General features: G+C 38.4%; 1 protein-coding gene across 3 annotated transcripts in view; it reads left to right on the forward strand.

Annotated features, from left to right (window-relative positions):
* LOC126253342 (vacuolar protein sorting-associated protein 4) overlaps positions 1-26,997 on the forward strand; it is a 171,477-nt gene that overhangs the window by 80,987 nt on the left and 63,493 nt on the right. For all 3 annotated transcript variants that reach the window (XM_049954620.1, XM_049954613.1, XM_049954628.1), the window contains exon 6: positions 14,400-14,667. In XM_049954620.1, coding sequence (XP_049810577.1) covers positions 14,400-14,667 — 268 coding nt within the window. The remainder of the gene's footprint in view (positions 1-14,399; positions 14,668-26,997) is intronic.

Consider the following 26,997-nt stretch of genomic DNA (forward strand, 5'->3'; position numbering starts at 1 on the left):
CTCATTATCACTCATACAAAGCTAAAGAAAAACTTAGTTGTTGAAGAAACAGAGAATGTTGGAAACTGTGCAGCAGGAAGAAGTGCGATGAGAGCAAGGCTTCTATTCACGACTGGCAAAAAGCAAACTGCAGCTTCAAGAAATGAATGATAATAATTGCCAGGCATTTTGCATCCAAAGCGAAGCATCCAGACCTCAGAAAAAGGCTCTCATTCAGATGAGAAGCGACAAAATGGATGTGCAGCAGCTGGTGAAATGTGCCAAATCAAATGTGACAACTCAAAGCATTGGCTTTAGCCGATGAACTAGGCATCACCGATTTCAAAGCTAGCTGGAGCTGGCTTTCAAAATTTTTCAGTTGAAATGGCTTAGGCTCCCGTAGGGAAAGCTACCATCTCTCATTGGCTTCCAGGTGATTACGGGGAAGAAACAGTGAATTTTCATTGCTGCATGATAAATTTGTGCTGTGAACATTCCTGCATATTATTGCAAATAGGTAACACGGATCAAGCACGTGTATTTTGAGGTGCCACTGAAAACCGTGAACAGGAAAGGCAGATCCAGCGTAATGAAATGAACTGGCAGCAGTGAGAAGCAAAGGTGTACAGTGATGTGTGTAACTAGTGATTGACAATTATGTGATATTTGAAAGGAAAACGATTTTGAAAATATCGGTGAAAGGCATATTGGCGAGAGCGAATGTATGCTAAATTTTTGTGTAGGCAGAAAAGCTTTTGAATTTATTTATGAACTAGAAAACCAAATAGAAAAATACCGTAATTCTTGATTTTCTAGTTGCTGCAGCTGCAGCAGCAGCTGCTGCTGCTGTTGTTGTTGTGGTGTTCTGTCCCAAGACTGGTTTGATGCAGCTCTCCATGCTACGCTATCCTGTGCAAACCTCTTCCTCTCCGAGTAACTACTGCAACCTACATCCCTCTGAATCTGCTTACTATATTCATCTCTTAGGCTCCCTCTACAATTTTTACCCCCCTCCAAATGTTCCCCTCCAGTACTAAACTGGTGATATCTTGATGCCTCAGAATGTTTCCTATCAACTGATCCTTCTTTTAGGCAGATTGTACCACAAATTTCTCTTCTCCCCAGTTCTATTTAGTACCTCCTCATTTGTTACGTGATCCAGCCATCTAATCTTCAGCATTTTTCTATAGCACTACATTTCAAAAACTTCTATTCTCCTCTTGTTTAAACTGTTTATTGTCCATGTTTCACTTACCTACATGGCTACAGTCCATACAAATACTTTCGGAAAGAACTTCCAGACACTTAGACCTATACTCGATAGTAACAAATTTCTCTTCATAAATTATTTTGTTGCCATTGCCAGTCAACATTTTATATCCTCCCTACTTCAACCATCCTCAGTTATTTTGCTTCCCAAATAGCAAAACTCATTTACTACTTTGAGTGTCTCATTTTCTCATCTGATTCTCTCAGCATCACCTGAATTAGACTACATTCCATTATCCTCATTTTGCTTTTGTTGTTCGTCTTGTATCCTCCTTTCAAGATACTGTCCATTCTGTTCAACTGCTCTTCAAAGTTCTTTGCATTACAATGTTATTAGCGAACCTCAAAGATTTTATTTTGCCTAATATACGTATTGAATAACATTGGGGATAGGCTTCAACCCTGTCTCACTCCCTTCCCAACCACTGCTTCCCTTTCATGCCCCTCAACTCATATCTGCCACCTGGGTTCAGTACAAATTGTAAATAGCTTTTCGCTCCCTGTGTTTTACCCCTGCCACCTTTAGAATTTGAAAGAGAGTATTCCAGTCAACATTGTCAAAAGCTTTCTCTAAGTCTATCGCTACTATGAAAGTAGGTTTGTCTTTCCTTAACCTATCTTCTATGAGGTGTCATACAGTCAGTATTGCCTCACGTGTTCCTATATTTCTCCAGAATCCAAACTGATCGTCCCTGAGGTCGGCCTCTACTGGTTTCTCCGTTCTTCTGGAAAGCATTTGTGTTAGTTACTTAAGTTTTTCAGTGCTTTGTCAAATTCTTCATGCAGTATCATATTTTCATGCAGTATCATATCTCCCTTTACGTCCTCTTCGCTTCCCATAATTGCCCTAAAGTACGTCTCCCATGTACAAACCCTCTACATACTCCTTCCACCTTTCTGCTTTCCCTTCCTTGCTTAGGACTGAATTCCATCAGAACTCTTGATATCCAAACAGGTGGTTCTCTTTTCTCCAAAGGTCTCTATGATTTTCCTGTAAGCAGTATCTATCTTACCCCTATGCTTCTACATCCTTACATTTGTCCTCCGGCCATTTGTGCATAGCCATTTTGCACTTCTTGTCAGTCTAATTTTTTAGACGTTTGTATTCCCTTTCTCATGCTTTATTTATTGCATTTTTATATTTTTTCTTTCATCAACTAAATTCAGTATCTCTTGTGTTAAGCAAGGATTTCTTGTAGCCCTCATCTTTTTACCTACTTCATGATCAGCTGCCTTCACTATTTCATCTCTCAAAGCCACCCATTTTTCTTCTTCTTTTGTATTACTTTCCCCTGTTCTTGTCAATCATTCCCTAATGCTCCCTCTGAAACCCTCTACAACCTCTGGTTGTTTCAGTTTATCAAGGTTCCAATTCCTTAAATTCCCACTGATTTGCAGTTTCTTCTGTTTTAATCTGCAGTTCATGACCAAACAATTGTGGTCAGAGACCACATCTGCCCAATGGAAGTGTCGTACAATTTAAAATCTGGTTCGTAAATCTCTGTCCAACCATTGTGTAATAATCTGAAACCTTCCTGTGTCTCCAGATCTCTTCCACGTATGCAACCTCCTCTCATGATTCTTAAACCAAGTGTTAGCTCTGGTTAAATTATGCTCTGTGCAAAATTCTACCAGGTGGCTTCCTCTTTCATACCTTTGCCCCAGTCTGTATTCACCTACTAATTTTCCTTCTCTTCCTTTTCCTACTATTGAATTCCAGTCCCCCATGACTATTAAATTTTCGGCTTCCTTAACTATCTGAATAATTCCTCTTACCTCATCATACAGTTCCTCAATCTCCTCCTCATTAGTGGAATTAGTTGGCATATAAACTTGTACTACTGTGCTGGGTGTGGGCTTCATGTCTACCTTGGCTGCAATAATGTGTTCACGATGCTGTTCGTAGTAGCATATCTGCATTCCTTTTTTCTTTACTCATTATTAAACCTACTCCTGCAGTACCCCTATTTGATTTTGTATTTATAACTCTATATTCACCTCACCAGGAGTCCTGTTCCTCCTGCTACCGAATTTTACTAATTCCCACTATATCTAACTTTAACGTGGTCATTTCCCTTTTTAAATTTTCTAACCTACTTGCTCCTCCCCTCCCTATTGACGCTCATTTTTAGCGTGGGACCAATTGCGAAAATAATTAATGCTACTTTCTGTGTGGAAATGAATCAGTAATCGGAAAAGTGGGAGGGGAAATGTGAAGGAAGTAATAAATAAGAATAGGTAGATGACATTGAAATGGAAGGGGTTGGATACAGAGCAAGTGGCAAAAGGATGAAGAAGAATGGTCTCCTCAAAGGGCATTAATCATTTCAGCAGACATCAGGTACTTACTTTCAGTAGAAAGCTTACTCCTAGTTCTAATGAAATCAGCTGCTAGTTTGGATGATTGATTATTTTTCGTGCAAGTAGAAAATATTAGTGTAGTGCATTTCTTCCGCAGTTTGTGCAAAATCTGGTCAGTATATAAGTGACTATGATTTAGCAATGAGCACTTGTGTAAGTCTGGTACAACTTCGCTGTGACAAGCTGGATCTCCTTTCATCAGTAATCTAGAAAGTGATAGCCATAATAGAGAAAAATCTTCTTTATTTCTCTTAATGTTAATTCATGATGTAAAATCCTTAGTGTTCATTGATGACATAAATTGGCTTCTGACCCTCTCAAGGGCAGGATGGAACGATGTAAGAAATGTGCAGTAACAAAACTTTATTAAATAGTGATATGGTTTCAATTAAAGTAAGAAAATGTGTAGGTAGTATCCATGGAGAGGATTCTACTTACTATAATTGAAAGTAAAGCAAACAATTGTTACTGACAATTAGTGTGTTAACATGTGCCATTAGAGTGCAACTCGTTATGAAGAAGAACACTGTCAGATTAGGACATTGCACTGTTGGGGAGAGCTTGAATGGTTTGTGAGTGGTGTTGCTTCCTAGCATTAAACGGAAGAGGAAGGGGATTAAACATAACAAAAATTGAATCTCCTCTCTCTCTTTTATTTCTCAGCAGATAGATGCATTCCACACTGTTACACGAAACTTCATTACAGTAAAACCCCGTTTTTATGTTCCCACATTTTACATTTTCCTGCTTTTTACCTTCATTTTTGTTGGTTCCAACAGAAGTCCTATTTTTTTTTTTTTTTTTTTTTTTTTCCAATACAATTATTTCCTGTCATTAAGGATTCCATGTTACAACATTTCCTGGAAATGACGTTATTATGACCTTTAACATTGATTTTCATACAGATTCCTGCAAAAAGTGCTTTGTAGTCCTGCTCAAAGTCAGCCTTGGAACAAAGCAGAAAACACAGACTATATGCAAAGTTACTGGTCACACAACATAGTGTTAAGCACAGTATGCAAGATTTGCTTAAAACACTAAAGTAAGCAGTCTTTGTAAACAAAGGTCAGTAGGCACAAAATCTACAGCTTGTTGCCAACATGGTGGTCACTCATTTCAGAGACGATCTGGGTGAGAAAGAGGGTGGAAATTATCATGTTATGGAGCATCTTGAGGAGAAATGTTTACGTCCGTCATCAGGTTGTACAAACTTACAACTGCTCACACCTAAAATGGATTAGTGTGTTCCAAGTGAAAGTAACTACAGTTCTCAAAAGCCCGTTATAGAGACGGCCTTCTTCAAAAATGGTGTTTATTTGTACAAATTACTCTGAAATTAAAGTAAAGCTGTTGTAACACAATGCAATGATGAGAATGAAGGTTGCTACTAGATTAATTACTATCAGATCGTTTAAGTTGTCACTATTGAAAACAGAAGACAATCGATGTGAAATGTTCCGAATCATGTCACAAATAGAACTAGGCAAGAAGTCTTCTTGTTTCTAAAAAAAATAAAAATGATTACTGCATAGTTAATTAAGAATTCTGAAACAAAATGTGCTATTAAATTAAACTTCACTAACAGTGGTCAGTAAAATTTATATTCTAATTTTTCCATCCAGTAACTGCTTCTTTGAATGCAACAAGCGAGCTGTAATTCTAACAATGATACTTCGAAGAAAAGACCGTACCAGTGATAATAAGCAAACAACCACTAGTATTCTGTAGCAACCTGAATCAGGGCCTAAGAGTGAAAAGATTAGAAAAGATAGGAAATGTATTTTGGCTGAAGAAAAAAATGACGTTTCTGTAATGTGTAGGTTCGAATGTTGGACCTCGAGTTCAACTAACGAAGGAACCAGGACTTTCTGCTTCCAGTCTGAACTCGATTATGAGAAAACTGCTCAGCATCGAAATTAATGCAAGACAGTCTGGTTCAAAGGCAAAAATAAAGTCGGCCATCAGCATATGATCATTTGGATAAACTTCTTGCATAGTGGTTTGTTAGCATGAGCATGACAGGAATTAGACTTCATTGCAACATACTGAGAGAAAAGGTGCATCAGATTGCTGCAAAAGTGGGGATCACCAGCTTCACATCAAATGGTGTTGATAGTGGGACTGTGGACCAATGGAAAAAAAATTGCAAAATATCTTTAAAGATTATGGTGTAAAAATTATTTTTAATGTTGATGAAACTAGTCTTTCTTTTTTACAGCTTATTACTAAGTAAGACCTTATGTTTTAAAGGTGAGAAATGCCGTGGTGGCAAACTGAGTAAGCAGAGGATAGCCACTTTACTTATGTCCAGTGCTGATGAGTTGGAAAAATTAACTCCTTTCATAATTGGTACAACACTGCATGAATGACCAATTCCATCTTCCTAAGATGGGGGCAAAAAATAGGAAAATAATACTGCACCTTGACAGATGTCCAGCACACTCTGACAATGTGCAGCTCAGAAATATTAAGTTAATGTTCCTGGCTCCTAATTGTACAAGTGAGGTTCAGCCATTAGATCCATTTATTTAAATGGAAATATAGAAAAATGTTTGTTCAGAAAGCTTTATTTGTGCATGATAGTGGCGTGGAACCAAAATCTATGACCATAACACTTTTGGATGCTATGTATTATGTATCCAAAGCCTGGATGGATGGATGTGACTGGTTACTATTTCTAACTGTTTCTTGGAAGCAGGGTTTGAGTTCACAGAAAACACACTGCAACCTCTGGAAGAAGATTTGTCTGAGCCTACAGATTTTTCTGTGATTAGACACATTGTCTATGTTTCAAGAATATTCGTCACTTGAGAGTACCAACAGTAGATAGCATCATTACCAACATTATAAAGAAAGGAAGAGAGAGGTGATTGGTGAAGAGGATGATACCAAAAACCAGTTGTGCCAATCAGTAGAGAAACTATGGAAACCGTCAACATATTGAGGCAGTACATTAGTAGTGCATCAGGTGACAATAGAGCGTTTGATGCTTTGTGTACCGTGGAGAGACAAGCAAGCTCACTACAGTTAAAAAGGAACAAAAACAATTATTTCAGATTTTTAAATAGGCAAAATTTAAATTGTTCTAATTTCATATTTTGAACAATATAAAGAGAATGACGGTAAGAGTAACTTATTCACTTTCACTTGTTGTGTTTCCTATGCTTTCCCATTTTTTCAGGCTTGACACAGGTTCTAGAAATCAGGGAATATTCAGGGAATTTCAAACTGTCAGGTAAATCAGGGAAATATTAGGGAAATTTGAAAGAAAAAAAAACACTGTAAAAATCCCATTTTTGTCTCGGTAGATGAAATGGTTTGTTTACTGAGGTGTCATGCATCGTCGCTGGCTGGGTGCAGCTGAGTAAATGCGCTGCTTTCTTACTCCCTCATTACTACTACTTCTCCCCTCAGCTTGCAACCAGTGCTGCCACTACTTCTTGCCACTAGCTTGGCAGCTGCCGATAAGAGGCAGGGAGGCGTGAGGAGTGGTTTGTTTGAATCTGATTTTCAGATACTGTAGATGCAGCGGCCAGAGACAGCGGTCATGTAAACTTGAGTTGAGTCTGAGTGATAGTTTCAATGTGTGTATGTGCTCTCGTTTTCTGACAAAGGCTATGGCTGAAAATTTAGTTGCGAGAGTATGATTGTCTTCTCTACTGCCTGTCTGTGGCTCAGCAATCATCTTTATGGTGAATTGCTACATATCCTCATTATTATTGATTCTCAGAATATTTGAACAAGTTATCTGTTGCATGGATTGATCACCGTGGTCTCAATTCATTAACATGCTGTGTGTGGCTCGTAAGTAGCTGATCACACGAGTGGATTTCCACGATACGCTAAAAGCGGAGGCCATTTCTGCAGGTATCTGTAATGGATTGGGCCTGCTGATCTGAAGCCCGTTGTTTCCCACTAACATGCAGGCCCTGCCTGTCAGATCTAGTCTCACCTATCTGCCTGCAGACCGGGTCTGTTTGTGTGTGGCATAATGCAGCTGATGTTCAGGATTTATCCATGGACCCAGGACTGCGGTGCTCCTAAGTGGGCCAGAGGCTACAGGCGATGGATTTCAGGAGTTGTGACTGTCTCACTGCAAGTACATTGTACAGTGGCGTTTTATAGACATTTTACTAGTTGCAGTACATTCTTGGCACTTCAAAAATAGTTTATATGCTAGAAAGTATGGTCAATAAGAAGAAGAAGAAAATTGTGGCGGTTTGTACGCTATGTACCCATATATTTCTCAAAATAAAAATCACACACCACCTGTAAAATAATAAATGTAATGAAGTGGGTAATAACTGCCAATATAAACACAGTAGAACCAACATTTTATGGCAGTCACCTTCAGTGTTGGTTTACACAATTCTTCCCCACCCCACACACTTCTTTCAATAGGCCTACTTTTTTGTGAGGTTATTTCTGAAATCAGTGAAGATATTTTAAGTTCGCCTTGCAACCCCAAGCAAATAAGTATTTTTGTCACCAATGTGTTTCATTTTAGTGAAATAAAATATCAGTTGTCTTAATGAAACACACACACTATTTGGCATGCTTCCTCCATCTAAAAAAGGTTAATTACAAAAGATGTTTATGTTAGTGCTTAAGATTCTTGCTCTCATCAGGAAATGCAATTTCCTTGCAAATTTTATTATTATTATTATTATTATTATTATTTTTTGTTCATTTATTATTATTATTATTATTTCCAGTCCACTGAAAAGTGTGAAAAGCAATTTTTACTCTCTGCCTACAAAGAAGAGGAAATACCAGTACACTGAAGCACACAGCTACACAACTCAATTATTTCTTTTATTTATTTTTTTCAATGTGTCATTCTGATCCCTAACTTGGCAAGCATCACAAACATGTTCAGCATGGGAGCCTCATAGCTTAAAATGCTTAGAAGGGGAGAGTGCAGGATGGAGTCCACTGATTTGGGATGAACTGTGCCAGTAGAATCAAGTTCCAGGTTCCTAGAATATCTTGCCTGAGTTGGCCATAGGAAAAGGTAAAATCCCCTCTAAATGTTTCTGATTAGCGTATCAGAGATTTTTGAGCAACAGTGGTCAAGTCAGTGGCAGGGCACAGTGGTCAAGCACCCTGACTGGAAATTCTCAAACTCGGGTTTGTTTCTAACTTTTACTTATTTTTTTAATTAATTGATCTCCATCTTAACAGGACTTGTTTTAAATGATACATTTCTGGTGGTTCACGATTTCAGTTGTCTTCCATAGCAACATTCTGTAGGTAAAAATATCGAAATTACAACTTTTAATGAAAATTTTCTAAAAAATTTCACCAATATTCTCCCTTAAACATTTCCAGTTAAAATAGAAAAGGCATTATCACTGATGGTTCTATTGCATGTTTGAGTCCTGTAGCAATAGCTGTGGGTCGGTCTCTCTCTCTCTCTCTCTCTCTCTCTCTCTCTCTCTCTCTCTCTCGTGTGTGTGTGTGTGTGTGTGTGTGTGTGTGTGTGTGTGTGTTAACCTTAGGCCACTTTCAAGTTAATACAACTAGAAAATCTAGAATGTTATTTATGTGTTTATTATTAGTAAAAAATAAAATTTCCCAGTACTCAATGTATTCATAATGACAAAGGCAGTGTTATTACAAAATGCAAAATAATATGTACAACATTACTATTACTGTAAATATCAACACCAAAACAATTATCTTCTACATAAATTGTAAAACTGTTTGTTATTGGACAAATTTTTCTGAAGAATGAATTTTCTCCAGAAGTTTCTCAATGTGCTTCAGGTAATTGAAAAACTCAATGCAGCTGTATGTGAAATTTATATTGGCAAGCAACAGTGTTTTCAGCTTTACAACTTTAAATTGTGGTTGTTTTTTTAACACTCTACAGGTACATTAGTACCTCACAGTGATCGTCTAAATTCTACCACCTTAGAAAAGATGCTGAATGACAATATTTGAGAGGAGAAATATTGAAACATTTCCAATGATTTCAAATGAACTTCTTTTCACTCATTATTCCACTGATCAATTTTGTCTGCAGTAGCAAATTGCTCAACATAAACAAATTCACTGAAAGTGGCATTATCATTTATATTTGTTGATTCGTAGATGCAGCTCTAGTCATTGGCATATATATTTCAACACCACTCCATTTTAGGACATTGTTAAGCATGCTCCTTACAAATATCTCATACACTTAAGATCTGTTAGTCTGTGTTATAGAAAACATATTCTGCTTTTTGGAAATCTACTTCCACCTCACTTTCATCTTCTAATTCATATAGAGCACATTTTACAACACCTGGGATAAAATGGTTCTCCTTTTTCTTTCTGTCATATTTTCTTTCAACGTGGAAAGAGCCTTGGCTCCTTCAACACCTGTATAAACTCAACTTATATCTGGAGATCGGCTAGTGGAAAGTTGTGGCTCAGTTGTGGATAAAAAGAATAACAGCTTTTGCCAGTGGGGTTTCAAAACAGAATTTTACTGTCACTGGACAGTTTCCCTGTCTAATCCTTCAAAAAGTGCAAGAACTCTTCAAAGTGCTCATGTTAATGCTAATCATCTAGTGTTACCATAACCTAATAATTTCCTTTACTCAACCTCAGCAAAGCAGGGGAAATCGTTCAGTGATTATACTCATACAGTACGTGTGTGAAGATGATGACAAATTTTTGTGAACAACCATTCCTATATCAATAGGTAAAGAATTTGCACCAGTCTTAATTGTGCTGTGCACTATATGTTCTGCATATCCAACCCCAAGGATTCTTTACCATTTTAAATTTGTGAAAAATATTTCTTGTTCCTTTATGTGCTATCCCATCAAAATTGCTATTGGTACAATCACTACAGAACACAATTATTGTGCTATCTAGGTTGTTTTTTGCAAGCACATCAGACAGGTAATTGGTAACAATATTTGCTATTTCCCCAGGACGTTCATAAAGTTCCAAAATTTGGACACAGATGACCTGTAATGGTAAAAAGTTCCTAATCGCACAGGAAAAATCTTTTTCTCCCTGTGATTGGAAGCATCTGTAAACACTGTAACATAACTGACTTCCTGCAACTGTTTTTGTAACATTTCACAAGACTGAGAGGCAAATACAATCACAACAATGGCTTCAGTGTTTGTGCAACTTCAAGAGAAATTCTGTTCAAATAAATTTCTTACTACTTTCGAAGTACAGTCATTTGAGTGAAAACTATGATTTTCTTCAACCACATGATAAGCCCAGGCTCCTTCAATTGCAGCCAAGTGCAGTTTGCAGTCTGTTGCGGAATTTGGCTGGAAAAATGAAGTTACACTTCCGGATGACACAGCAGCAATATCCACCATTTAATGTTTACTTGCACTTGGATGTTGCTCAGTGTCGCTCTTCCCTCTAAGGTACATGCAAAACTCAGTGTTACAAATGATGCAGTGAACTGCAGAATTGGAAAGTGTTTTCTTTGTGATTGTGTTCGTATGATAGAAGATAAATTATAAGTAAAAAAGACTTAAATATTTCATGATTTATCAGCGCAGTGCAGCAGTGAACACACATTTTCATTTTGGCATCTTGAATCTCTCACGGAACTGCCAAAACGATGCACATCACACTCAGACTGTCACTGAGAGAATGGAATCGAATTATCAAAGTGAAGTGTGGGAAACAAAACAATGTCGACAGTATGGTCATTTAGATGATTTGTTACTCATAACAAATTTTGTCCATCAGTAACATAACTTTCATTCTTAGCAATTATGAGCATAAAGATTTAAAATTACATAGTATAACATAGAGAATAAAATAATAAAGCCACTTTCTAATAAAATGGGACAGAGAAGTGACCTGACGAAATCAGTTGGGACACTGGGAGAGCAATTTGAAAAATGCTACTGTCCCATTCAAAATGGGACATCTGGTCACTTAATCTTACACAGCATAGTACAGTTTAACCGCTGTGTGGAAACTTTAGCCCATGTATTTTATGTATGCGAGAGCCTGTCAGTAAATTTGGTCCTCCAGTTGTTGGCACTATCAAGAAATTACAACAGCAATATAAGAATGTTGTTATTACTTACTCCAAGTCAGGAAAACTAACAAAAGAGGTTCAGGCAAAAGTTTTGGAGACTGCATTAAAACCATTGTTGCTAACAACAAATTCCTTCTAGTGGTGGATCGTGGGGTGGCCAAGCAGATTTCTCATTGTGTTATGATGCATAAAAGACTCTAAGATGCTCCTGAATTGCTACAAGGTTGAGAATTATTGTAAGAATAAAATGCAATTATAATACACTCAGTTGTGCAGCATCAGTTTACTGCTCCTGATGCATGTTATTCATCGAAACTGACAGAGGAAAGGCCTTCATTTAAAAGCTTGAATGAAGTATACTTTCCTCTGAGGCATATTTTGGAAAAGTGTTCTTGCTCAAAAAATAGTGGAATAAAATGTGCATAGTGTGAACAATAGAATTTATTTCTAGAATTTTCAGTAGTTTTACTCTTTAATAAATCACCAAATTATGCAAATTAACTGTTTAAATATATTAATTAATTATAGTAGTCGTGACTGAAGGGAATATATAAATTGAACTATTTAAATTTTATAGTTCAAAGCGTGGGACCGATGGCCTTTGTAGTCTGGTCCCTTCAACCCCCACAAACCAACCAACCAGTTCAGAGTGTAACATTGGAGGGGGGTAGGGGGGGGGGGAATACAATAACAGCAAGAATTGAACCAGAGCTGGCAAATTGCCAGTCGGTGCACTTGTCCATTGCACTCACTAACTTGGCCATTGTTGCTCAAAAATCCGCCCACAATCTACTCGAAAATCTTTATAGTGTTTTTTTACCTTTTCATGTGGTCCCCCTCAGGCAAGATAGTCTAGGAACTTAACAGGGCCATCTACGTGCTTCTACTCACACATTTTGTGCCATATTGGCCTTGCGCCATCCATTTTTGGTCATAATAAAAAAAAGTCTCAGTGTTATTTATGTGCGTGATTCACTTGTAAATGAGCTCTCCTTTTTAATTAGTCTCGCAAGGAATAAAAATTTCTGCAGCTGTAGTGGTCAGATGGTAATGTTCTGATTGTGTATATATTTTTAAAAAGTGAACAAACATAAACGAAGTGATGCAAGTATTAAGTTAGAGTTCAAATCCAATAAAAACAAAAATGGCAGAGATAAACAGGCAACAGCTTTCCCTTTAAACCATATACTTGACACAGTCATGTTTGTGAGCTGCTGCTACTGCAGCAAAATTTGGCCTATATGTTCATCGCTCTTCCTCTGTCTGGGACATTTCTAGCTAAACATGTTATCACTTGGAGAGCCATCAATATTATTATGTTGTCATATGTCAGCCAGTGTGCAATACATGTTCTGTTTTTTGTATTAACACTACTGTCAGAAAGCTACCAGCAATTATAAATCACAAACCAGAAGTCTGCACTGAGGACACACATTACCCAGTCACAGAGCAGACACTGCAGCAGTAGGCATGTCTTTGATGTATTCTTTGACACAGAACCAGTTTCTGCATAAGTATTCCAGAGTTCTACCAGTGAAACATGCTCTACAATACTTGCTTTATTTGGGAATGAAATCCCCTTCAACCATCTAGATACAGCTTTCAGAGGTTTGCCTAAATCACTTACTTAAGGTAAATGCATGGAGAGCTTCTTTGAAAATACAGCAGTTTATTTTCTTCCTGTCAGAATTTGTACTCCATCTCTAAAGCCCTTGTCATCACAAGGCTATTAAAGATTGCTCTTCCTTTCTTCTTAACTTCTTATTCCATCAGTGCATCTGTAAGAATTTTCTGCTTAATCCTTGAATGCTTTCATATTATTGTTGTTGTTCCAGTGTCAACCTGGCTATCTGTGTTCATGTTTCCCTGCTTGATCTGTAGCTGAATGAATTTCTTATCTTAGTCAGGCTTTAGCAATGATGCATTAAGGCAGACAGGGTAGTTCATAAAGAACCATTTGATAAAGTTGATTTCCAGCTACGTCATGTGTGATGGTTTTGCATTGTGTTGTTAAAGCAGGTCTTATTTCTCCCAATATTACTTGAATAAAGGAAAGAAAGACCAAGAGAACTGAGCATGTAAACAGTATGTATATTCGTTAGCTAAACTACCGAAATATTATGTATTTCATGTAAAATTTGTTTTCATGAATATTGAGAGCTCTGCACTTCACATGATAGACATGTGGCAGTCTTTTCGCATGACAGTGTAGGCTGTGGCTCAGTGAATAAGTACCATACTATAAATCCAAAGATCTGGATTTTAATCCCCAGTCAGTAGCAATAATTTTAGTGTATGCAAAAAATGCTGAGTTGCTCACTGATTCAGACTCCACTCTAAACTGTAGTTTCCCATCTAACAAGCTGAGTCAGTCAGTTCAGTAGTTGGAAGAAAAGACCACATCATCTTGAAAAGGACCACGTCTTGTAAAGCACTGGGGTGTTCAAACCAGCTTCCGGTTTGAGAACAACTTTACTTTCAGTGTGCATTCGGATTAGTTGTCTGTGAGTAACTTATCTCTATCACCACTATTATTTCACGATTAATTTTCGCACATCCTACATCGCTGTCCTGGGATGTTCTGTACAGGAAGTGAATGGCAATTTTTTAAGTTGTTGTATTTGTAGTATAACACCCAATTGTCTTCATTACTACTCAGAAGCTACAGAATTGTAACTGTATGATGATTACATGTAATAAAATTTATTCATACTTATCAACAACAGTTCAGCCATTGTTATATTCTGTTATTCATTTTGAATGTATGTATTTCTTCCAGCCACCAGGTACTGGTAAATCATATTTAGCTAAAGCTGTAGCAACTGAAGCTGACAATTCAACATTTTTCTCCGTTTCTTCTTCCGACCTGGTGTCTAAGTGGCTGGGAGAATCTGAAAGATTGGTGAAGAATCTGTTTGAGCTAGCTAGACAACGCAAACCAAGTATAATATTTATTGATGAAGTGGATTCATTGTGCTCATCACGTTCTGACAATGAATCAGAATCAGCAAGGCGCATAAAAACAGAATTCCTCGTTCAGATGCAAGGTAAGTCAGCAATATTTGTACATAGTTGCTGAATAAGAAAATTACAAGGCCTGCTTCAGATCAGTTAGTCTATACGACATAATAAATAAATGTAAGGAGGTATAGGGGTGGTTGGCAGCTATATGACTTTTATAGAGCTGAATGACTTATTGCCAGAATGGTAATACATATTATCACCGCCACAAGTGTTTTAACTTCAGAAGTAAGGCATCACATAATCTGTAAATACATTTTTTTTTATTTATTAGAAGGGTCTGAAAAGTGAAACTATGTGCTTTATATACAGATGATTCACACATTTCCTAATTGTAGCTCTATGAATCTTTGATCTTCTACCAGAAAAAGGAGGGGGGAAATAACTGGAGTCACCTATCGTACATGTTTTCCGCCATTGGTTTACTGCGGAGTACCAAAGTGACATGAGGGCAACAAATGAAATGGCCTATTGAGATCACTATAAAAAAATCAAATAATGAAGTTTTCCATCAGACACTAAAAGATGGTGCAGGGCACTGTTGTCACCATATAGAATCAAAGTGAGAAGTTGTAAATGAGTTGTGCAGGCCTCCTGTGGGTCATTCCTTGGCAGTTCAACCATAAAAGAAAGATTTTATCGCTCAACATCTCAGAATTGAATGAAATGGGGCTCCCTATGGACCCAAGTAAACAATAGCAAATTTTAGTATTTTCTCTCTCTGTTTCCATTTTTATGCTACTTGAATGATCGGTAGGCTTGTCATTTTGAGCATTGCGACAGCAATAAAATGACTCCTGCTTACATTTTGAAAATAACTTTTTTGTTTATTAATCATACAAACAATGTGAAACTTGGAGATTGCACACTGTAGTCTAAGGGTTGTGGGAAAAAATGTCTCAAACCTATAAATAAAACCATTGACACAGGGAATATATCCAGGGTGAAGCGAAATTTGCGCACTCGGGCTTCACAGCGCAACTCCTCACAGGCTGACGATAAAAATAATGTCTCTCACAAGATTTTGTCCAGCGAGTACATCGAGCAGAAAAAGGACATTAAAGAGTGGCAATCTGGCAACACTGTAACCACATGTATGGTAACTATCTCTGTCGGCATATATTAGTTGTGCTGTACAGTTGGTGCAGTGAACAGAGTTTTATGTTAGCATGCAGGAGGTCAAGGTTTCCAACCTGCGTTGGGGCGCTTTTTTTTTTTTCTTTTTTCTTTTTTTTTTTTTTTTTTCTAGTTTCATTCCGACATTTCCTGTTGTAATATGCACCGTTTCTTAGCTCACATGTATTCTAAATTTGTGATATTTTGTAAGGAATAGACAATTGAAACAAATAACCTGTCATAAGACTTAATAACTACAAAATCAATATCAGTTTCGAGATGTTAAAGATGATAGCACAATACAGTAACACAACATCTACTTGTAATTTATACTACATGCAATATGAGCACTCAGATGTCGCACATTAGCAACTAGTGACAATAATAATGTTCATATTAATGACTAAATGACCTTAACAAACAGAATACATTGTCCCCAGAAAAATAGGTGCTCAAAGCGTCCTCCCTGCATATCCAAACATTGCGCAACTCGCTGTATCATTCACCTGTGGACCCTTTGCAGCAAAGCTGCGTCCACAGTAAAAAGAGCAGCATGAACACGCCCTACCAATTCTTCCACATTCGTGGGCGGAGTAGAATACACTTGCTCGTTCAGGTGTCCCCACAGGAAGAAACCCAGGGGAATTAGGTCGTGTGAACGTGGTGGTCATACAACAGGACCTCCACATCTGAGCCATTTCCCTGGAAATGGTCTGTCCAAATATTGTCTCATATTAATTCCAGAGTGTGGAGGTGCACCATCATGTTGGAACCATATCCTCTGCCCAACATGTAGTGTAACGTCTTCCAGTGCATTAGATAGATAGTTTGAGACGAATGCATGATACCTTCGTACAGTCAACCAGTCAGGCAGCATGTAGCGGCCCAAACACCTATCACCCCAATATTCTGGCCCAGATGTTGATACCAAATCGAACTTGATATCCACGGTCGTGGGTGACATGCAGGTCAACCTCACACAATGGTGGGCATTGTGCATATTGAACACACTCTCATGAGCGAATGCTGGTTCATCCAACCATATTATGGTGTTCACAAAGTCATCGTTGGCTTCCTTTTGTTGTTGGAACCATTCACAGAATTGCATCTGCTGATGACGATCTGCTGGATGCAGGTTTTGCTTGAAAGCATAATGATAGGGGTGCAGCCCATGCCCGTGCAGCACGTTAATGACCGGGCATTGCAAGACATGCAGCTGCCTTGCTGTGCTACGTGTACATTGCTGAGGTTCTTGGTGTATGACCTCCAGAATAGCTTCCTCAGTAGCTGGAGTATGGCGAGTCAGTGGATGACCTTTTTCACACAATGCTGTAAGGAGAGAACGTAACACCCGAAGGCACAGCTCCAGAAGACGAAACATACTTTTATCTGGATGGTGTCGACAAGGATATCTAGCAGCATATTCATGAATGGCAACACCAGTCCGGTTATCAGATGCACGAACGACCAGAAGCATATCCACATATTCATTGTTTGTGTATGCCATACGTCTGCCACACTGGTTTTGAAGTATACAATGAGAAAATTCGATATGTGTACACATGTACACTGCAATCTGTCATGGGCACATTACTTCGCTCGCAACTAGTCCCTGTCTGGTGGACAGCACATACAGTATAAACACGCCGTCAGTCCTGCGCATTGTTCCATCTAACGGCATTGCCCGTCTGACAGATATTGTTGTGTATGATTCATCCCGACACCGCTAATTGTGAAATGTTCAGTTTCGAATTACACTGTTTCCCTAATGGTAATAGACGTGATGTTTCCACAATCCTATTGATAGAGTAATAATATGAGAAATGGACAAAACAGCATATGGTTACCAGAATCATTGTTGAAAGACATAATTAGTGGGATCATGGTGATAACATATACAAATAGTAACACAGTGTGGACATTATTTGCAAAGCACGTTGCTAGTCCTACTGGTAATATAAGGCCCAACAAAATGTGATGTACCTGAACAAGGTAAGAATAATAGTTGCTGCTAATCTTCGAACTACTGGAGGAGGGTATAAGGAAAACAGGTTTCGCATCTACGGTAGTAGATGAAATGGTGTGAATAAATTCACGCCCACAACATGGAAAGAAGAGCCTCTTTCAAAGTTGACTAATCTTCCATTTCTACGATTGCATTATGTAAGTACAAATGTTTTGTAGAGGACCCACTGCAATCGCTGTTGACGATTAAGATACCAGGTACCATACCACCTGGACTACATTTACCAAATAAAAAACGTATGCCTCGACTCAGATCGAACCATCGTCATCCTGCATGCTAATCCAAAATTCTATCCAGTGCACCAACTGTAATGCACAACTAAAATGTGCTGTCAGAGGTAGTTGCCATACATGTCGTTACAGTGTTGCCAGATTGCCACTCTCTAACATCTTTTTTCTGCTGGATGTACTCGCCAGACAAAATTTTGTGAGAGATTTTTTTATCGCTGGCGTGTGAGGAGTCGCGCTGCGAAGCCCAAGTGCATGAATTTTGCTTCACCCTGAAATTTTAAATCATTAAACTCATAAAAGAAACTGACATGATTTAAGAGAAGCTCAAATTAATTCAATTTTTTAACATTAAGTGAAATTTGTGACATTGACATAATTTTCTGTATAGGGCACATACACTGAGAAATACAACAGGGCACAGCAGTTAATAGCAAATTCTCATCTTTGTTTCTTGGCGATCTCTGATGCTGCAGTAGCTGTAAAATATTTTGCAAGTATCTGCTTCACCAGAATTTGTTGCAGCTTGCCGATTTCTTGACAGTGTAGCTAATGATTTGGTAGTGGCAAGAGAAATTTCAAGAAATTAGAGTTGACCCAGTGTTCTCTTTCAGAATTACTTATTTATTCCATAATACAGTTACAAAATTGCAACCAAACAGCCTCACAAAAACTGTCCGAAAACTGAAAGACCACGATGGCTGATTCGCCACTGCTTATATATTGGTTTAACAGTCACTGGCTAAGTTGTCCATTATTGCAGGAGGGGAGGTGGGAGTGATCCACAGGACTACCGTCCAATGTCTCCAATATTGATTTGTTGTGGAATCTTGGAACATATTCTGAGCTGAAACATGATGAGGTGTCTTGAACGAAAAGACCTGCTTGGTGTGGATTCTGAGGGCATCGATTGTGTGAGGCTCCTACTAGCACTTTCCTCGTATGACATGCTGAGGGCTTTGGATCAGGACAGTCTGATAGATGTGGTATTTCTTGGTTTCTGAAAGGCATTTGACACAGTACCACGCCTACGCTTATCGTTAAAAGTATCATCATATGAGCTGTCAAGTGAAATTTGTTACTGGATTGAGGACTTCTTGGTAGAGAGGACACAGTGTGTTATCCTGGATAGTGTGTCATTGTCAGATGTAGAAATAACTTTTAGGTGTGCCCCAGGGAAGTGTGTTGGGACCATTGCTGTTATGTTGCATATCAGTGAACTTGCAGACAATATTAATAGTAACCTCAGGCTTTTTGCAGATGCTGTAGTTATCTATGATGAAGTACTGTCTGAAAGAAGATGTATAAATATTCAGTCAGATCTTAATAAGATTTCAAAGAGGTGTGAAGACTGGCAACTTGCTTTAAATGTTTAGAAATGTAAAATTGTGCACTTCACAAAACCAAAAATGTAGTATCCGATGACTATAATGTCAATGGGTCACGTTTGGAATTGGCCAACTCGTACAAATACCTGAGTGTAAAACTTTATAGGGATATGAAATGAAACAATCACATAGGTTCAGTTGTGGGTGAATCAGGTGGTAGACTTCGGTTTATTTGTAAAATAGTGGGGAAGTGGAATTAGTCTGCAACGGAGATTGCTTACAAATCACTTGTGCTACTGGTTCTAAAATATTGCTCAAATGTGTGGGATCTGTACTGAATAGGACCAACAGGGGATATTACACATACAGAGAAGGGCAACATGAATGGTCACAGGTTTGACCAATGGGAGAGTAATACAGAGATACTGAAGGAACTGAACTGGAAGACTCTTGAAGATAGACGTAAACTATCCTGAGAAAGTCTCTCAATGAAGTTTCAAGAACTGGCTTTAAATGATGACTCTAGTAATATACTACAACCCCTGTGTATCTCTCACATGGGGATAATGAGGGTAAGATTAGAATAATTATTGCATGCACAGAGGCATTCAAGCAGTCATTCTTCCCTCACTCTTTATGTGAATTGAATGGGAAGAAACCCTAATAACTGGTACAATGGGACATACCCTTTGCCATGCCCCTAATTGAGATTTGCAGAGTACAGGTGTAGATGTAGAGTGCAGACAGAAAATTTATGGATTACAATCCGAAACATACAGACTGGTATCATGAAATTACATATTAATTCATTCTTCTCACATTGCAACATAAAGTTTTATGTGACTTTTAGCTTTTAGTATTGAAATTCATATAATCAGTTCAATAACAATGTTTTTTATAAAGTTGCTTATATCATTAAGATTGTTGTTGTTGTTGTGGTCTTCAGTCCTGAGACTGGTTTGATGCAGCTCTCCATGCTACTCTATCCTTTGCAAGCTTCTTCATCTCCCAGTACCTACTGCAACCTACATCCTTTTGAATCTGCTTAGTGTATTGATCTCTTGGTCTCCCTCTACGATTTTTACCCTCCACGCTGCCCTCCAATGCTAAATTTGTGATCCCTTGATGCCTCAAAACATGTCCTACCAACCGATCCCTTCTTCTAGTCAAGTTGTGCCACAAACTTCTCTTCTCCCCAATCCTATTCAATACCTCCTCATTAGTTACGTGATCTACCCACCTTATCTTCAGCATTCTTCTGTAGCACCACATTTCGAAAGCTTCTATTCTCTTCTTGTCCATACTAGTTATCGTCCATGTTTCACTTCCATACATGGCTACACTCCGTACAAATACTTTCAGAAACGACTTCCTGACACTTAAATCTATACTCGATGTTAACAAATTTCTCTTCTTCGGATATGATTTCCTTGCCATTGCCAGTCTACATTTTATATCCTCTCTACTTCGACCATCATCAGTTATTTTACTCCCTAAATAGCAAAACTCCTTTACTACTTTAAGTATCTCATTTCCTAATCTAATCCCCTCAGCATCACCCGATTTAATTTGACTACATTCCATTATCCTCATTTGCTTTTGTTGATGTTCATCTTATATCCTCCTTTCAAGACACTGTCCATTCCGTTCAACTGCTCTTCCAAGTCCTTTGCTGTCTCTGACACAATTACAATGTCATCGGCGAACCTCAAAGTTTTTACTTCTTCTCCATGAATTTTAATACCTACTCTGAATTTTTCTTTTGTTTCCTTTACTGCTTGCTCGATATACAGATTGAATAACATCGGGGAGAGGCTACAACCCTGTCTCACTCCTTTCCCAACCACTGCTTCCCTTTGATGTCCCTCGACTCTTATAACTGCCATCTGGTTTCTGTGCAAATTGTAAATAGCCTTTCGCTCCCTGTATTTTACCCCTGCCACCTTCAGAATTTGAAAGAGAGTATTCCAGTTAACGTTGTCAAAAGCTTTCTCTAAGTCTACAAATGCTAGAAACGTAGCTTTGCCTTTTCTTAATCTTTCTTCTAAGATAAGTCGTAAGGTTAGTATTGCCTAACGTGTTCCAACATTTCTACGGAATCCAAACTGATCTTCCCCGAGGTCCGCTTCTACCAGTTTTTCCATTCGTCTGTAAAGAATTCGCGTTAGTATTTTGCAGCTGTGAGTTATTAAACTGATAGTTCGGTAATTTTCACATCTGTCAACACCTGCTTTCTTTGGTATTGGAATTATTATATTCTTCTTGAAGTCTGTGGGTATTTCGCCTGTCTCGTACATCTTGCTCACCAGATGGTAGAGTTTTGTCATGACTGGCTCTCCCAAGGCCATCAGTAGTTCTAATGGAATGTTGTCTACTCCCGGGGCCTTGTTTCGACTCAGGTCTTTCAGTGCTCTGTCAAACACTTCACGCAGTATCTTATCTCCCATTTCGTCCTCGTCTACATCCTCTTCCATTTCCATAATATTGTCCTCAAGTACATCGCCCTTGTATAAACCCTCTATATATTCCTTCCACCTTTCTGCCTTCCCTTCTTTGCTTAGAACTGGGTTGCCATCTGAGCTCTTGATATTCATACAAGTGGTTCTCTTCTCTCCAAAGGTCTCTAATTTTCCTGTAGGCAGTATCTGTCTTACCCCTAGTGAGACAAGCCTCTACATCATTACATTTGTCCTCTAGCCATCCCTGCTTAGCCATTTTGCACTTCCTGTCGATCTCATTTTTGAGACGTTTGTATTCCTTTTTGCCTGCTTCATTTACTGCATTTTTATATTTTCTCCTTTCATCAATTAAATTCAATATTTCTTCTGTTACCCAAGGATTTCTATTAGCCCTCGTCTTTTTACCTACTTGATCGTCTGCTGCCTTCACTACTTCATCCCTCAGAGCTACCCATTCTTCTTCTACTGTATTTCTTTCCCCCATTCCCGTCAATTGTTCCCTTATGCTCTCCCTGCAACTCTGTACAACCTCTGGTTCTTTCAGTTTATCCAGGTCCCATCTCCTTAAATTCCCACCTTTTTGCAGTTTCTTCAGTTTCAATCTGCAGTTCATAACCAATAGATTGTGGTCAGAATCCACATCTGCCCCTGGAAATGTCTTACAATTTAAAACCTGGTTCCTAAATCTCTGTCTTACCATTATATAATCTATCTGATACCTATTAGTATCTCCAGGATTCTTCCAGGTATACAACCTTCTTTTATGATTCTTGAACCAAGTGTTAGCTATGATTAAGTTATGCTCTGTGCAAAATTCTACAAGGCGGCTTCCTCTTTCATTTCTTCCCCCCAATCCATATTCGCCTACTATGTTTCCTTCTCTCCCTTTTCCTACTGACGAATTCCAGTCACCCATGACTATTAAATTTTCGTCTCCCTTCACTACCTGAATAATTTCTTTTATCTCGTCATACATTTCATCAATTTCTTCATCATCTGCAGAGCTAGTTGGCATATAAACTTGTACTACTGTAGTAGGCATGGGCTTTGTGTCTATCTTGGCCACAATAATGCGTTCACTATGCTGTTTGTAGTAGCTAACCCGCACTCCTATTTTTTTATTCATTATTAAACCTACTCCTGCATTACCCCTATTTGATTTTGTATTTATAACCCTGTAATCACCTGACCAAAAGTCTTGTTCCTCCTGCCACCGAACTTCACTAATTCCCACTATATCTAACTTGAACCTATCCATTTCCCTTTTCAAATTTTCTAACCTACCTGCCCGATTAAGGGATCTGACATTCCATGCTCCGATCCGTAGAATGCCAGTTTTCTTTCTCCTGATAACGACGTCCTCTTGAGTAGTCCCCGCCCGGAGATCCGAATGGGGGACTATTTTACCTCTGGAATATTTTACCCAAGAGGACGCCATCATCATTTAATCATACAGTAAAGCTGCATGTCCTCGGGAAAAATTACGTCTGTAGTTTCCCCTTGCTTTCAGCCGTTCGCAGTACCAGCACAGCAGGGCCGTTTTGGTTAATGTTACAAGGCCAGATCAGTCAATCATCCAGACTGTTGCCCCTGCAACTACTGAAAAGGCTGCTGCCCCTCTTCAGGAACCACATGTTTGTCTGGCCTCTCAACAGATACCCCTCCGTTGTGGTTGCACCTACGGTACGGCCATCTGTATCGCTGAGGCACGCAAGCCTCCCCACCAACGGCAAGGTCCATGGTTCATGGGGGAAGATCATTAAGATTATTAGTTAGGAAATGTTCCTGATGTATGTGTTCTCTCGATAAATGCAAACAGAAAGCTACCTTCACTTCTTGTGAAAGGTATTCTGGACTTACAAAATGAGAACTGTTTGTTTTATGTTATGCAATTAGTAACATTTGAATCTGAGCATAGATGTAATGAAATTACTGATAGTATAATAAATTTAGCTTTAAAATGATCAGATAAATTCAATAAGAATGTTACAAAATTCATACAAGCCTGTAAATATGTCAGCCTGAGGTCAAGACATGTCATACCGATATTGGTTCGTTTCAGCTGCTCTGAAAATTTTTAATTTCTTGCACTTCATATTTTACAATGTTAAACAAGAGGAGTTCAAGAGGGATGGGAACTGGGTAAATATCCTCTTATTTTGGTCAGTGGAATGAAAGTAAAGGTTCTGAAGGATACATAAATTGTATAGTAATAATTGGTCTGTAACACAGCATTTGAGAATAAATGAACCCAATGTAGAAAACCCTACTTCCATTTCTGGATGTATTCGCATTTAAAATTTGATCACTTTTGGTGTATATTGGCAGCCGAAATCAACCATATTCTTTCACATTGCTTTTTCCCTGTGCCTCCAACATCTTTTATACATAGTAAATGTTTACAGCGTAAATCTCTTCGACAAAAAACTTATCACTAAATGAATTACTCCACGTTTCAGTTTGTTTCCTCTTTTCAGACTTGGTTCTGTTAAGAAACCTTTTTCTTTAAAACGATTTTGTACTTCCTGCTGAACATTCAGAAAGTTCAATAGTATTTTGAATGTTTTGTCGGGACTAGCTCAATGGCATGGGATAATTAGCAACAGAGTTTTTTTTCTTCTTTGTACCTTGGCGTAAATTTTTCGTTATGTTGTCAACGAGCAAATCCATATCTCATCAAGATATATAGCTTGTAAATTCTCCAAGCTGTGGTGCTTTTGGATAATGATGAAACTAAATGCAGCAGAATATGATGGTACTGTGCAATTTAGACATCATTCAGAATATTCCAGTCATTCCAAAATGAGAGGATGGGAGACTTTCAGATTTTCAGAGAAGTGTATGTGCTGTTTCCAGAAAAGAGTCATAATTACATTTACTGTATGTGGTGCAGTTTAAAAAAATTATGTTAACTTGAGATTTCCGTAAATAATGTCAGTTGAGCCTATTTAGTTTATCAGTTTAATGACTTAAAATGACGGTTAATTCAAAAGCGGGACCTGGATAAACTGAAAGAACCAGAGGTTGTAGAGAGTTTCAGAGAGAGCATAAGGGAACAATTAACAGGAATGGGGGAAAGAAATACAGTAGAAGAAGAATGGGTAGCTCTGAGGGATGAAGTAGTGAAGGCAGCAGACGATCAAGTAGGTAAAAAGACGAGGGCTAATAGAAATCCTTGGGTAACAGAAGAAATATTGAATTTAATTGATGAAAGGAGAAAATATAAACATGCAGTAAATGAAGCAGGCAAAAAGGAATACAAACGTCTCAAAAATGAGATCGACAGGAAGTGCAAAATGGCTAAGCAGGGATGGCTAGAGGACAAATGTAAGGATGTAGAGGCTTGTCTCACTAGGGGTAAGACAGATACTGCCTACAGGAAAATTAAAGAGACCTTTGGAGAGAAGAGAACCACTTGTATGAATATCAAGAGCTCAGATGACAACCCAGTTCTAAGCAAAGAAGGGAAGACAGAAAGGTGGAAGGAGTATGTAGAGGGTTTATACAAGGGCGATGTACTTGAGGACAATATTATGGAAATGGAAGAAGATGTAGATGAAGATGAAATGGGAGATAAGATACTGCATGAAGAGTTTGACAGGGCACTGAAAGACCTGAGTCGAAACAAGGCCCCGGGAGTAGACAACATTCCATTAGAACTACTGATGGCCTTGGGAGAGCCATTCATGACAAAACTCTACCATCTGGTGAGCAAGATGTATGAGACAGGCGAAATACCCACGGACTTCAAGAAGAATATAATAATTCCAATCCCAAAGAAAGCAGGTGTCGACAGATGTGAAAATTACCGAACTGTCAGTTTAATAAATCATGACTGCAAAATACTAACACGAATTCTTTACAGACGAATGGAAAAACTGGTAGAAGCGGACCTCGGGGGAAGATCAGTTTGGATTCCGTAGAAATGTTGGAACACGTGAGGCAATACTAACCTTACGACTTATCTTAGAAGAAAGATTAAGAAAAGGCAAAGCTACGTTTCTAGCATTTGTGGACTTAGAGAAAGCTTTTGACAATGTTGACTGGAATACTCTCTTTCAAATTCTGAAGGTGGCAGGGGTAAAATACAAGGAGCAAAAGGGTATTTACAATTTGTACAGAAACCAGATGGCAGTTATAAGAGTCGAGGGGCATGAAAGGGAGGCAGTGGTTGGGAAGGGAGTGAGACAGGGTTGTAGCCTCTCCCCGATGTTATTCAATCTGTATATTGAGCAAGCAGTAAAGGAAACAAAAAAAAAATTCGGAGTAGGTATTAAAATTCATGGAGAAGAAGTAAAAACTTTGAGGTTCGCCGGTGACATTGTAATTCTGTCAGAGACAGCAAAGGACTTGGAAGAGCAGTTGAGCGGAATGGACGGTGTCTTGAAGGGAGGATATAAGATGAACATCAACAAAAGCAAAACGAGGATAATGGAATGTAGTCAAATTAAATCGGTTGATGCTGAGGGGATTAGATTAGGAAATGAGACACTTAAAGTAGTAAAGGAGTTTTGCTATTTAGGGAGTAAAATAAGTGATGATGGTCGAAGTAGAGAGGATATAAAATGTAGACTGGCAATGGCAAGGAAATCTTTTCTGAAGAAGAGAAATTTGTTAACATCGAGTATAGATTTAAGTGTCAGGAAGTCGTTTCTGAAAGTATTTGTATGGAGTGTAGCCATGTATGGAAGTGAAACATGGACGATAACTAGTATGGACAAGAAGAGAATAGAAGCTTTCGAAATGTGGTGCTACAGAAGAATGCTGAAGATAAGGTGGGTAGATCACGTAACTAATGAGGAGGTATTGAATAGGATTGGGGAGAAGAGAAGTTTGTGGCACAACTTGACTAGAAGAAGGGATCGGTTGGTAGGACATGTTTTGAGGCATCAAGGGATCACAAATTTAGCATTGGAGGGCAGTGTGGAGGGTAAAAATCGTAGAGGGAGACCAAGAGATCAATACACTAGGCAGATTCAGAAGGATGTAGGTTGCAGTAGGTACTGGGAGATGAAGAAGCTTGCACAGGATAGAGTAGCGTGGAGAGCTGCATCAAACCAGTCTCAGGACTGAGGACCACAACAACAACAACATGATTCAGGGTACTTTGAATTTCAGATTTTTATCAGGAAAGAATTAAAAATTACTCCTTATTCTTTTTCTTTTTCTTTTTTTACCCCCTGTACAAAGACCAGTGATG

The sequence above is a fragment of the Schistocerca nitens genome, chromosome 1, assembly GCF_023898315.1.
Source record: "Schistocerca nitens isolate TAMUIC-IGC-003100 chromosome 1, iqSchNite1.1, whole genome shotgun sequence".
In the NCBI taxonomy this organism is placed as follows: domain Eukaryota; kingdom Metazoa; phylum Arthropoda; class Insecta; order Orthoptera; family Acrididae; genus Schistocerca; species Schistocerca nitens.